Below are 14,599 nucleotides of genomic sequence, written 5' to 3' on the forward strand. Positions count from 1 at the left end.
AATGTTACGCATTCTTTTAGAAATATACCACTTTTTGAATTGTAATTATAGTGAAATTATTTGCAGTGTTGAAGATTTTGTTTGTGTGGTGATTATTATAGGTAGGTACAAGAAATCATTAAAGGTTGGAACTTATTAATGACGTGCTCCATCAATACTTTTAAAATGTGTATGATATGTCGGGATACCTTTTTATCATGATATTCATTCATGTATGTAAAATCTACATTTCTACTAAATGATTTATGAAAATAGAATGTAACGATATTGATCTTATTTATTTGGCATTAGATTTGGCTTAAATTTTTAAATAGTGATTTAATTTTCTAAATATATGCACTACTCAAGTATTAATTTTCCTACGAAAATTAAGTAATGGGAAACTGGCAGGTAGCATTTTTTTATTAAAAAAATATTGGATTAATGTCAGTCCACTTCGAATTGTTCAATGACACTGAAAGGATTTTAATAATTCACAGTGATATACCATTAATTTAATTAGAAAACCCTGCTATATATATCATTTATTTAATTACAAATGTACGTAGGTATTACTTAGTTCGAATTTAAGTATTTTTAGTTATTTTTAACCCATCGCGCGACCAACGACTTTTTTGGGTAATTTTGGACTAGTACCCTATGTTAAAGGGTGATCGAAACTAGTACCAAAAACGTACTAACAAAAATTTACTTAATCGAGAGTACTTACCTATATACGCGCCACTGTGGCGCGCAGGGCGTTTGACGGGTTAAACTTGACGATCTTTTTAAAACACTTTTAAGAGGACTTCCGAAACAGATGCCATATTGCCTAGCGTTTCTGACGCTCGCGATCATTGCGATCCTTTGAGCATTTATCTAGAATAGAAGTTGCGATCACATGATACTTTTTGTATGCGAAATCGATTTTTGATTGATTGCGATCGCGAGCGACAGCAACGTTAGGCAATACGACGGTGGCTAGGGCCCACCAGGGCTACTAGGAAACTCGAAACTCGTGTCGTGCGGTCCCTCTGACACTTATACTATTTAATACGAGAGCGAGAGGGACGATACGATACGAACTTACAGTTTCAAGTTTCATAGTAGCCCTGCTGATTAACAGTTCGGACGATATCAGCATGTCAAGTGATGGACACTCACAGCTCAAAATTCAAAGGTCAAAAATTGCAAAAGGTCACATACTCACAGTTCTATTTATTTTAAGCTTTCGGCTTGACGATGATAAAGGGTTTACATACTTTGTCTGTTGCTAAAAACCGTATAGTCGTTTTGCTCAACTCCAACTTCAAAGGTATTTATTATGTATGACCTCTCTGTCTCTATCTTTAATAGAGTGACATTACAATTATTACAGGCTAAAGCAGACGCCACACTGTTGATCCCACATGTAATATATTTGATGTGGTGCATCCCTAAATTAATAACGTTTTAGCCATGGGTGCTACTCTCACAAGAGTTAAGTACATTACACTTTTTTCCCTTGTTGTTTTAATTACTTAAATATTATTATTGAAATGTAGTGTAGTGCAGAGCATTTTTAGTAAATGGAAATGTAACTTTTTAAAAGACAATTAACAATAATTCTGAGGTAGTCACCAAAAATTTAATGTCATACTTACTGTTAATAAAAAAAAAATTATAACTAAATTATAGGTAGAGTCATTCACGATGACGCGTGCCGTGGTTCATATTACAATGTCATTAATGTCTAATTTTGACAAAATCACACGTCTTCGTGGATGGCACTAGGTATACATAGTTACTTAGTACTTTATTCGCCTATTTTGTTTTAATAAGAATATTTCCAAATAAAAAGGCTTTGATTCATCACAAAATTCATATTTTGACGTTCTCAAAGGTTTTTCATTGACACGCTTTCAAAGTATCCTACGCATTCTAGTTTGTAAAAAACGATTATGACTTTGTCCTACGGTGACAACCTCAGTAGACCTAGCGCACTACTTTTAATCGTTGGCATAAAATACCCTTCCTAATCAAGCACATGCGAAAGAAAGATAATTTACATCAACGATAAATACTCTCCTTATTTATGAATAACGCTTTTTGGTAGTTAAACAAACTTTTGTTTTATCTGTCACATTGACGTTTGCCTATGCCACAGATAAAGTATAATTTAACTTTAATACCAGCACAGTTCGAAGCTTTTAATTAAGGGGGTAGTGTAGTGTGCCAAGTCTATCAGTTAAGCTGCGTTCACTAGAAAATTCGTTCAGAAATCGGGACGGAGTAGCGGGCGTGTTCGCGCTCGCTTACGGCGTGGAGACCTCTTCTTCTTGGTGGTGCTTGGCGAGAGCCAACAGGATCATGGTCAGCTGCTTCCTGCTTATTTTGCCATCGCTGCTGTATTCGACACCCTGTAAGATTGTCTCTTCGAATTCCAAGAGGTCTTGAGCGTCGTAATCCTGGAAAATGAAAGTTGCAGCATTCAACGGTTTGAAATTTATTGACGTTTTATGACGAATATTGTTTTGTAGGTGAACAAAGTTTAAAATCGAATATTCGCAATAATTTTTACCCGACTGCCCGAAGGAGGGTTATTTTCTGTCTAAATTAATTTTTCAATACAAGCTTATTGATAGTTTGAATTGTAATCCAATTTACATTAGCATTATTATCAAATTTCTAGGCTATCTAACCACTAACTAATCAGCACCTAGTAAGTAAAATACGAGCTGCATGCAAGAAAATACCTAACCAAATTAACTGTTACGTCCACTTGTTGGCTTTTTAATCTAGGTTTAAGTGGTCTTAAGTCCTGTGAAATCCATACAAGAACTGTCAGTTTAAGCCTTAAATCGAGATTTAAAAAAGCCTACAAAACGTCCTTAATGAGAGCCGCTTTAACAACAGTCAAAGGATCAACAATAATTGTGATAATAATGTATCCAATCGCTTCACAGGTGACAAGATTTCTTTGCTTTGTCCACGAAAATTAATATTAAGTACATAGTAATACATATTATGAATTAAACTTAACCCGTGGTGGTCCCGTTCCCGTTACGCACCTCTGAGTTTTCGAAATTCGTGTGCGAAATTACATTTAAAATTTGCCACGAGCTTTACGGTGAAGGAAAACGTCACGAGGAAACCAGCACTGCACAAAATTGCGAAGGAATTTAACGATGTGTGTGAAGTTCCCAATCCGCACTGAGCTCGCGTGGGAACTACGGCCCAAGCCCTCTCATTCTGAGAGGAGGCCTGTGCCCAGCAGTGGGACGTATACCTATAGGCTGCGATGGTGATGATGATGATGATCAAATAAACTACCTAATTAGGTTTTAGAACAAATTGAATGCGTTACAAATACCTTTTTCACTAATTCTAATAAGTCCTTCAAAAACCCGCGGAGTTCCTCATTTTCAATAGAGCCGTTGTTGTCCTGAAATCAAATTCGAATTTGAATGAACGATGTTGCCCTATTCCTAATGAGTGAATGAATGGTGAACGAGCGTACTTACCCTGTCGTATAGGGAGAAGACCCTTTCAATATCGTCCTTTGTCAGTTTTGTCGCTCCCTGTGCTCGCGTAAAAAGGTTAGAAAGGTCATTAGAACATAGGGTAGAATAGGGTAGTTTCCTGGACAAAAAAAAAAGTATACTGTTTAGATTATAAGAAAGTATTGAACGTATTTTTTCTTTTGTCAATCAAACAAAAAATTATAAAGATGCACGTCAATGTTCGGGTTCGTCAAAGATTGTTCTAAAAAGTGTCGCAAGGCGAGACGAGACGTCACGCGAAACTTTACTGGCAATATCTTCATCATTGTTTAATTGACAGAAGAAAAACACGTGAACATGCGTTCAATATTATCTAATCTAACTGTCACTAGCCTATTCATACTGAAATAAATATGTTGTTTAATTATAAATATTATATCTCAAGCATTAAATTCTTTATTGTAAAAATGAAAAGTCTTGCATTACATGGTGCTTATATTGTACGATATAACAGTGTATTTTTAGTAAGCTACTTGTGTTTTAGTTTTATTTTGACTTTTTACATGGCTTGTGTTCTTTTGACGATCATAGCTGTATTGTAGCTTGTTTCCAGGATGAAATACTAATCGTCAAATGAATACGAGTATCCAGTCAAGAGAAATGCAAGTTAAGTAGGTATAATAGAGTACGTAAGTACATTATGATCCAATGGTATCCGAGGTTATAAGATACATAGAGCCCGATTTCTGAAATTTTAAATATAGGTTTAAAAAAACTTTAGAAAAAGAGTAGACTATTAAGCAGTTGTTACTAATACAATGTTTTAAATTTTCGCGATTTTCATTCGTAATTAATATCACACCTTTACCTTTCGTTTTGGCAATGTCATGGTGGTCATACTTTATCCCGTTGATATAATATCTCTACAAATACTATCTTCGTGATTCAGTTCCGGATGTGATATTAATTATATGAACTTTAATCTATTTTCGTTGTTCGTCATAAATTTATTCAAGCAATTTATTTATTCGTGGTTATTCAGATATTACTTTCGAATTGTATTTTCATTGTTATTTCAAAAATTACCTGACTTTCATTTCTCTCGTGAGTATTAACGTGACTCACCTCTATCCCCTCTATGCCCTCCTAGAGTGCGGAGTGCAACCAAGCTCAGTGTTAGAACATAGACAGGCAAACAAATGACAGGATCAAGCGAGATAAAAACATAATATACCTCATTTCTGTGGATACTAAAAATACGTGGTCGAAGGACTCTATTTTTCACATCAGTGCAACTAGTGTAGACTTTTGGCATAAAAATAAGCTCGAACGCGTTTACATTTTGATACTAACTGCAAATATTTAGTCATTAGTACTTAGGGTTTGAATTTCTGTTACTAGATACTTTGTTTTGCGTCACGACTACGACTGTGGGCGACCGGCGAGGCGGCGAGTGTTTTTTCTGACGTCATAACTCTTGGTTGGATCGCATAAGGCTTCTGAGGGCCTACTCCGAAGTTCGAAAATCGAAGTTCGTATCGTACCGTCCCTCTCGATCTCATATTAAATAGTATATTTTAAGTGTAAGTCAGAGGGACTGAACGACACGGACTTCCATTTTCGAATTTCGTAGTAGCCTTGCTGTGATCTTAGGTTCAAAAGCGAAAGGTTTTTACCTAGGTACCTAGGTAGGTTTACCTAGGTACCTAGGTACTTACCTGATACCTAGTTAACATAGCCGTTGTAACTAAGTATTTAATCATGTATTTTGAATTGCTTTATTTCTCCAAGTATTTAATAGTATCTAATGAAATGAGGTGTTAGTATTTTGTTTTGTGTATTCGTTAGCACTTTTTAAACTAATATTGGTGCCTATTTTAACCTATTCAGTACTAAAGCGCCTTTAAAAATAGGCATTTTCACTGTAGGTAGTTGTCTTGTGATAAAAACAATGTGTGTTATGGGTATGATTTTGATTTGATGCTATGTAGAACTTTAATGTTTTAATGAAATATTGTAGCTTTTAAATGTATTTTTCAAAGTACAAAATACTTCAGGTACTATATAATGTTATTATAAAATTATTGATATGAATATTATGTTGTATGTGTGTGTGTGTGTGATGTTTTGGAAATAATAATAATATGAAGATGAAAAAAGCGTGAAAAATAAGACCATTTTAAACGGTGCGTGTGGTGTATAAAATAATTTGTAGCAAGTCAAGTCGTATGAAAAATTGGCTTAAAACATTATACTATTATGCAAATATGTTAAGCAACTCATGATTATAACAAAGAATATATACACTAAAAAGTGTTCCGATTAATCTACAATAGTTCAGATAGTTAGCAATAGATTATTCAAATCTAAATCTCAGATTGCATGTTTATCCAAGAAAAAATAATTAAAAATCGTTAAGCCAATTTCCACAGCAAAGATTAACTTGCCTCACATTGAAAACAGTGACATCTATAGTTTAAAAACAAAAAGTAACCATGCATGATGCTGAAGTTGAAAACATTAGCTCTAAAATTGCGTTATCTGTGTTAAGTTTTAGTGACATAAAAAACGGTTTTCTTCACACTTACGAATAAAGTCTATACTCGTCTGGAATCTTATATATACCGCGCACGTACTTAAAGTCGTGAATGCAAAGGATGAGACCCGATTAAGTATGGAAATTTTATCGCCTCGAAAAAGGAATCTTCATATGAGTTATTTCTTATTTCCATATAGAAATAGGTTTTCTCGGAATGATAAAGGGGCTGATGTGGTACGGCGGATGTACCTACGATCTTACATGCATGAAAAAAATCCGTCTTACTAAATTATTTGTCATTTTATAGCGGAATCACACATGTCTGTAGTGGTAGTACCTAGTAATCCATCAAAATCATAAATGTGAAATGATAGCCAACTTCAACTATAATACACGCATTGTAAAAACCCAGCTTAAACAGTCACACTTCACGAGGCAATACAATTTCCATACATAATCGGACTCATCGAATCACCGATTCATTTAGGAACAAGATGGTGACCGTTATTTGCGCGGGAAATTACCTTGAACACTTGTCTGCAGAGGAAATTCTCCTTCACGGGCAACAGTCTGGAAAAAGCGTCAAACCATTTTCGATAAATTTATGGTTGATTACCTATTCTGGCGGATGTTATGAACTACAAGTTTTGGTGTAAATATATTTATTAGAAATACACTTAAAATATTGGTATTAGTGACTATGGGGGAAAGCGGTTACCCTTCGTACGCTGGGCACAAAGGATAAGTTCGAAAATCTTTATAAAAGTGTTTGAGGATTCAAAATATAATTGGTGGTTTAAAACAAAACATATTTTAATGGTACCTAACTGCCTAACCACTCCATCACTCGCCTATGTAAACTACCACCATTGGGCAAAATACGCCCTAAGACCATTTTAACGAGCCCGAACATTGCTAGGATTATTGTACGTTGTTATGTCTTGTAGTTCCAGTGTCTAACTTCCGACTCCATCATCAGATCAACGTGATGGTGCCATATTGCGTTGTCATCAGAACTAGGTACGCACGATTGTCAAGTTTTTTTGTTAAGATATAACAATAAAACTCGAGTTCAAGGATTCCATTAGGTTCATACATTCATAAAAGCTAAAGAATATGGTGTAAAAATGGACTACTTACTTGGCCATTTCTGAAAGCTGTAGTCTACCGTCTTTGTTCGAATCGAATACTTGAAGCTGAAACAAGAAAAAAACATGGAATAAAGAACAGTGCCCACTTTTAGAAAAGGTTGCTCTCGTCAAAATACTTTACCATAGTATCAGTATACTCTATGAGCTTGTCTTCGGAGACGTCGTTGATTTTTTTCGCTTCTTTCAACAAATCCCGGAGAAAATTCTGGAATAACACAAAACAAATTCTTTAGTAATCTAACCTAAAATTACTTTTTTAATATACAACATCTTTTGCTGACTGTACTTGCATTGTCATCTAAACAAAGTATATATCTATACCAAAGCCAATCCGGTTATTAGAAGTTCGATCACGTTCTCTGAAACTGTTCCCAAATATTAATCGGTCAGAACAATATTTTTTCGAACAAAACCGCTATTTTAATTCCGCTCTCAAAATGTAGTCGTCACCGGTTTTAAAAATTAATCGGTTTCCAAGCCCTAACAAAAAGAATAACAACAGTTATTTTTTAAACTATAATTTGAAGGGTTGATTTCTTTTCCAGCCAGCTAAGATTTTCTATATACCTACCTAAAAAAAAACAAATCCTTGATAGTACTGATGTGCCAAAGGATACTCCAAAATTGCGGAATTTTTCATCTATGTTAATTTCGGAAACTTCTCACAATTTTGTATGGGGATTGAAACTTTCCGTTTCTTAAATTTTTATTTCCTAATCTGTGAAAAATTCCAGAAAATTCGGAGAACATTCCTACTTTTAGGAAACTTTTCGCAACTTGCACATCTCTGTAGCCAAGACCTAACCCATTCACAATAAACATGCATTTCCAAAATGTTTTAATGTGTATTCTTGTTTCAAACAATTCGTAATTCACTTGGGATTCAGTGAAGGAAACCGATGGAACCGTTATGGAGCCGACCCAAGGCAAACGTTAATTTGCTTTTTCCCTTCGAACGGTCGGGTTCAAATTGCGCTGTCACTCCTCGCTTAAGAGTTTAATAATTAATGTGTTGAGCGTCCTGGCTTGAATTTAATCGGGTTTTAGGATGAAGATTAAACGTTACGTGACCCGTTGTATCTCGTGTTACGTGATTTAAAGAGAGTACAAGAGTTATAGTTAGAGAGAGAAGACATAATAGTACCTACGAGTCGTACGGATTAACGATGTTGGTTTAATGACAGAGTGTGCCATCTCTGTCCATTAGAACAAATTAAATGGAGACAGCATTATAGATACATGTCACATAAAATATCAGGGATTTATCAGAGAGTTGTGTAACAGGCTCTTACGTAATTGATTTTGTAATTAGCTTTTGCCCGCGGCTGCGCCCGCGTGGAATTCGGTTATCGCGCGCTGTTCCCTCGGGAACTGTGCATTTTTCCGGGATAAAAGTAGCCTATGTCACTCTCTGGTCCATAAAATATCTCTATGCCAAAAATCACGTCGATCCGTCGCTCCGTTTCGACGTGGAAGATGGACAAACATACAAACACACACACTTTCGCGTTTACAATATTAAGTATATGGATTATCTAATGCTTTTGGGTGCCAGAGAAAGGATTAATCCAAGTTTGGTTTGGTCTTTATGAATTTTGCGCTTCGGTAGCGTGTGTTTTTTTTTGTTGATATCGCGTTTGCTGCGAGGCACTTTGCCAATGTCACGTTACAATAAAATATAATTGTGTTGAGTAAGACCCATAATAAGACTCCGGTGTACACAATGGTAATGCTGGGCGGAGGCTTCTTTTCAGAATGAGAGGACTCGGGCCGTAATACCCACGCGGGCCCAGTGCGGGTCACAACTTCACACACGCCATTAAATTGTTCATAAGTTGTTTTTATAATAGAGGCAAGACTAAATTTCAAATTAAGGTTCACTGAGATTCAAACAAGTTTCAGGCACTGTATATAATAATGTGTAAAACAACAAGGAAAATTGTAAAAAAAATAGTAAGTAACTTAACGTTTATGGGAGGTAACCTAAAAAAATGTTGTCTACAAATTATATTTTACCACTTTGTCGGCATAATTGCCACATAATCACTCCCAGAACAACAGTGAATCAACTCAAAATAATGTAGTAGACTAGAACGTCTACATTAAAATAGCGCATTATTTTGAGTTGAACCGCTGTTGATCTGGGAGTGATTATATCCATGCAAAATTACAGCTTTCTAACAGTAATAGTACTTATCTAAGCTAAGCCGCGGACGGACGGATCGGACAGGCAGACATGGCGATAAACTACAAGGATTCCGTTTTTGTCATTTTGGCTACAGAACCCTAAAAAGGCAAGCTGCCCTACATCTCCATAAGTAATACATCAGTATTTTAATAAAAATCTTTCTTTTGTCCCCGTCCTATTATACCTGCCGTATGTAGGTAGGCACGTGATATACCGTCCACAATTACGCGTCACTGCGCGCCGAGGTAAATGACGTCCGTTTCCTGAGATAATGACCGAAAGGCAGTAACTAAGGGCATATATATAGCTGAGGGCAAATAAATAATAGTGGATTGTTCAACAAGAGCCTAAACAAACCCTAAGGACACGAGATGTTTAGCCACCCTCGCTCTGTTCGGGTGGCTATAGTTCGAGTGTCATTATGGTTGTTTAGTCTCGCGTTCAACACTCTACTTTTCACTTTGAATGCGAGGAAAAACAACGAGGTTCTATTCAAAATTACAATTTTACTTTTTAAAAACGTATGATAAGTATGTATTTTTTCTAAATTCCGTACCTAGTCTATGTGTTATTCCAAAAATCCAACTATCTTTTATTCATAGTCAAAATACCACACACAGGACTTATCACACTAACGCACACGAGACCTACTCGTGACCACGACCACTGTAATGTTGCCGAAACGTCGAGGTAAATATTACTCGTGCGTGTTAGCGTGATAAGTCCTGTGTGTGGTATTTTGACGATGAGTGAAAATCACGAAAGTTTAAGACGTTATGTCTTTTATTCACACCAAATTTCATACAAATTCATCCAGAAAGAGTTGCAAACAAACATGCACTCGCATATTTTCTTATTTCTAATCATCATTATCATCATATCAGCCGTAGGACGTCTACTGTTGGACATAGGCCTCCCCCATAGACCTCAAGTTGCTTCGGTCGGAAGTGGCCTGCATCCACCATGACGTGAACGCGCGGCTTCTACCAGGTCATCCGTCCATCTAGTTGGTGGGGGTCCTAATAGTTCTGGCATTTCTAATATTACTAGGATTTTAAATAAAATAAATTGTGAACTAAAACGAGGAATGTCTGATTTTCAAAATGCTAGTTTAAAGTAGGTAGGTACTTGTAGATAATCATACGAGTATAATGTAGGTACAGTTGATGTCAAAAATATGTTGACACCTTACTAGGTACTTAATGTTTGACGCTGTTACTTGTCTTAATATTTAAGCTTTTGTATAAAATTGTTAGAATGAATAGTGATACTAAAATATAAATACATCTTTGAGCTCAAATGTAGAGGAAAATCAGATACAATAATATCTCAAAAGGTGGAGAGCGGTTAATTACTCATACAGGCTTTACTAACAATGGCTAATAAGAGTAGAAGAGACGAGAAACTCATTTGTTAACTTGATGAATGGAAGCGGGTCATCAACCTTAGATGTTTATCACCATCCATATATTGGCTACTCACTTACGAGTATGCTTACATTTAATCATTGTATACAAGATGTCTTCAAATTCATTTCAAATATTTCAGCAGGTAAATGTTTAATTTTAAGAATTTTTAGGGAAAAGGAAGCACTGAACGAAACCATTTGGACCTTGTCTTTTAAGTCAAAGCAATGACAAGATATAGTTATTAAACAGCTTTTTGTTCAATACATCATGTCGTAACCGAAAAACAGCGGGCGGGTGAATGAGCGGGCCATTACCATGAACATATTCACTCTTCTTCCTGCCTTATAATGGTGAGTGGAGCTGTTCATGTCTCACGATAAATTGGGCAATATCATAGCTGTTTTACGTTAATAGAAAACCAAGAGGCTCGCTATGCGCCAGACTCGAGCAAATCATTCATCTAGGTATAAGAGGTACCGTACTCACTTTTAACTCGTCGGCCTCTATGTACCCGCTCCCGTCTGTATCGTACTCGCGCCATATCTGAAACAAAACACATTATTGATTCCTCTAAATTTAACGGTCATGTTTACGCCTTTTTTCTTATTTTTAGGGTTCATAAATGTCCTGTAGTACTTACGTATTATGACGTCGACCAGTTTGAAGCCGGTCCTTAAGAGCTCGAAAGCTTTTATGGCCTTTTACCATTATTTTTAATGAAAAAAAAGTCTCATGTAACGTATAACAAAGAAACTATTAGGAAAAGATTGGTGCTGGTATAAATTCCTTTACTGCCCTAAGCTTTAGTGTCATTTCCAGGCTTAAAAACATTAGAGACTATTGGCTTAACCGTACAGATGGTGGAAAGTAAGTGACTTTAATTTTGTACGGTCGGTTCCCTAATTTATGCACTTTTTCATACTAGTTGCAAGAAAAGTGGATACTTATGTTAGGGCCCCGACTGTACCTTCTAAGTGAAGATTATGAACTTACTTTCATAAATTCCACGCTGGACTCTAGCGGATTGTCGAACCGGAATAATAGCAGGAAATTCTCTTCCATAGGCAGCAGCTGCGCCAACTGCAGATGATATCAATTTTGTTAAAAATTCATTTCTGACTATTTTTTGCTTGCTGTAATTTTTATTTACTGTGCTAGCATTATCATTCAACCTATACTAAAGTACTTCGTTTTTTTAGTATTAGAATGAAGATAGGCTATCTTGAAGTGTATTTTTATTAAAAAAGCACTTTGAAAAATAAGTCACAGCAAATAATAATATATATGTTACAATTAGCAAGGACATATTATGGTCATTTACATGCTTTTGGTATCATAAGTAGTAGTTAATGTTTTTTAAAACGTTTTTCAATAAAAAGACTCGTTAAGATTGTTTTCCCTTTTTATAATGCTTAAAAAAACGAAGTATACATTTTGTATACAACATTTCAAGTACTTCGGACAAATTTTTATTCAAAAATTTAAATTAAATTTAAATTTCTCTAGTCGCAATTTATTTGTTTTATGTTGTAAATAGAAAAACATCCTCTTCCGATGATCAGACTGAGTATAAATTTGGACGTATAAGGAACTAGCCTTTTCCCGTGGCTTTGCTTGCGTTAACCAGATTTTAGCAGTTTGGCGTGAAGGACTAACAAACACGCACGTATATAAATAAATGAAATAAATTAATAAATATCATGGGACACTTGACACCAATTGACCTAGTCCCAAACTAAGCAAAGCTTGTACTATGGGTACTAGGCAACGGATAAACATACTTATATAGATAAATACATATTAAACATCCAAGATCCGAGAACAAACATTCGTATTATTCATACAAATATCTGTCTCGGCCGGGAATCGAACCTGGAACCTCAAGCTTCGTAGTCATGTTCTCTAACCACTTGGCCATCCGGTCGTCAACTCAGAAACTTTTGCATATAAAATGTTAGTGGGATAACTATAACTATCAGTTCGATTACTATACTTGGTTTGGATAGGTATTTATAACTAAATGTAAAGAAAACGACGTCAAATGGTTTTTTTATTCGACTGGATGGCAAACGAGCAAGTGAGTCTCCTGATGGTAAGAGATCACCACCGCCCATAAACATCTGCAACAGCAGGGGTATTGCAGACGCGTTGCCAACCTAGAGGCTTAAGATGGGATACCTCACGTGCCAGTAATTTCACCGGCTGTCTTACTCTCCACGCCGAAACACACCAGTGCAAGCACTGCTGCTTCACGGCAGGATTAGCGAGCAAGATGGTGGTAGCAATCCGGGCGGACCTTGCACAAGGTCCTACCACCTGCAAAATAAATCTGTCTTAAATATTAATTATTATGTGTTGCATGTATGTATGTATTATTATTATTATGTATTGTGTGTCTTAAATATTGAAATTCCCCCATGAAACTATCTAAACATTTACATTTCTGAAATACACTAGTCTGAGTTTGTTGTTATTACAATGATAGATAAGTATAATGTTTAAAATCCTTGAATATACCAAATCTGACAGCTGACGTTTGTTTACATTTAGTTAAATACCTATCCAAACAAGTGTAGTCTCATCGTGGCTTAGTTCTATTTACTGGTAGATAAATAAATATTAGGGAAACTTGACATCAATTGACCCGAGGCCGTTGCCGTATTGTATAACGTCTCTGACGCTCGCGATCGCAATCAAATGACAGTTTTTGTATGCGAAATCTGTCATTTGATTGCTATCGCAAGCGTCAGAAACGTTAGGGAATACGGCATAAGTAAGCAAAGCTTGTGTTTTCGGTACTAGGCAACGGATAAACATACTGAAATAGATAGATATTTACTACATATGAAATACCCAAGACTCAAAATTCACACATTATTTTAAATATCTCCCCCGACCGGGGATAGATCCCGGGACCGCAAGCTTTGTAGGTAGGTTCTCTAACCACTGTGCTATCCGGTCGCTAATAGAGATAGAAATAGGACTTTACCTCTCGAATATCAATCTTGCCATCTTGGTTGTCGTCGTAGGCTTCCATGAAGCATGCTTTCAGCTCCACCAGCATGGAATCCGACACCGCCTGTCGACAAAAAAAGTATTTTAATAAACAACTTTAGGTGAATAAATAAAACACCAATTTTAATAGAGGAAACTGTTGTACACTCGAACCAACTGAATCCTGACCCTCAGTGGAATTAGAAACAGTCACAGTGACATCGAATTTCTTGACAAGGGAATTTATTATGACACTTACTCTGGGTCAGGGATCAAATTGTACGACTGTACCCATCCAAATAAAAAAAAAAATAGTTTTTTTTTTCAATAGATACGATCGGGTTCGATTTCGGAACTGAGTACTAGTTTTTAAGTCAGCTCAGAGGTCAGCTCCTTCGGTTCAAAGATGTGCAGATGCGACATATGAAAAGGTGTCGCATCGAGCCATCGCGATGGGAGGATTTGGCAGCACAGCGGCTTGAGTGGCGCAGGGCAGTGCAGAGGCAAGTTCGCGAGTTTGAGGAGCAGCGTAAAGCCGACCTCGATACTAAACGCGACGAGCGTAAGTCTCAGCCACCTGCTGCCATTTATTATAACTACGTGGACAGTGTGCTTACGTGCCGACAGTGCGGACGTACGTTCACAGCTAAGATAGGCTATGTAAGCCATCTTAGAGCGCATGAGCGCCAAATAACTAACTAGGAGTCGAGGTGGTCGCCATGGCCGAAATCGGTCGGATCATCATCATCATCACTAGTTTTTATTTAAATCTGTGTATTAAATCGATGACATGTACCGTAGAAGAAAAGATCTTTGTATGTCTTATGGTTGATTGTACTAAATGGTTGGTCCTGCTC

The 14,599-nt window shown here is 36.4% G+C and overlaps 1 protein-coding gene across 2 annotated transcripts in view; it reads right to left on the bottom strand.

Annotated features, from left to right (window-relative positions):
* Positions 1-76: 76 nt before the first annotated feature.
* Cbp53E (Calbindin 53E) overlaps positions 77-14,599 on the bottom strand; it is a 96,726-nt gene continuing 82,203 nt past the window's right edge. Inside the window, exons 4-13 of one of the 2 annotated variants that reach the window (XM_074106370.1) lie at positions 13,738-13,827; positions 11,742-11,828; positions 11,235-11,291; positions 7,273-7,356; positions 7,141-7,196; positions 6,525-6,570; positions 4,587-4,607; positions 3,483-3,539; positions 3,332-3,403; positions 77-2,426 (exon numbers count right to left, since the gene is read on the bottom strand). In XM_074106370.1, the coding sequence (XP_073962471.1) occupies positions 2,274-2,426; positions 3,332-3,403; positions 3,483-3,539; positions 4,587-4,607; positions 6,525-6,570; positions 7,141-7,196; positions 7,273-7,356; positions 11,235-11,291; positions 11,742-11,828; positions 13,738-13,827 (723 nt within the window). In that variant the 3' untranslated portion in view covers positions 77-2,273. The remainder of the gene's footprint in view (positions 2,427-3,331; positions 3,404-3,482; positions 3,540-4,586; positions 4,608-6,524; positions 6,571-7,140; positions 7,197-7,272; positions 7,357-11,234; positions 11,292-11,741; positions 11,829-13,737; positions 13,828-14,599) is intronic. The other variant, XM_074106371.1, reaches the window with a different exon arrangement.

The sequence above is a fragment of the Choristoneura fumiferana genome, chromosome 24, assembly GCF_025370935.1.
Source record: "Choristoneura fumiferana chromosome 24, NRCan_CFum_1, whole genome shotgun sequence".
Taxonomy (NCBI): Eukaryota; Metazoa; Arthropoda; class Insecta; order Lepidoptera; family Tortricidae; genus Choristoneura; species Choristoneura fumiferana.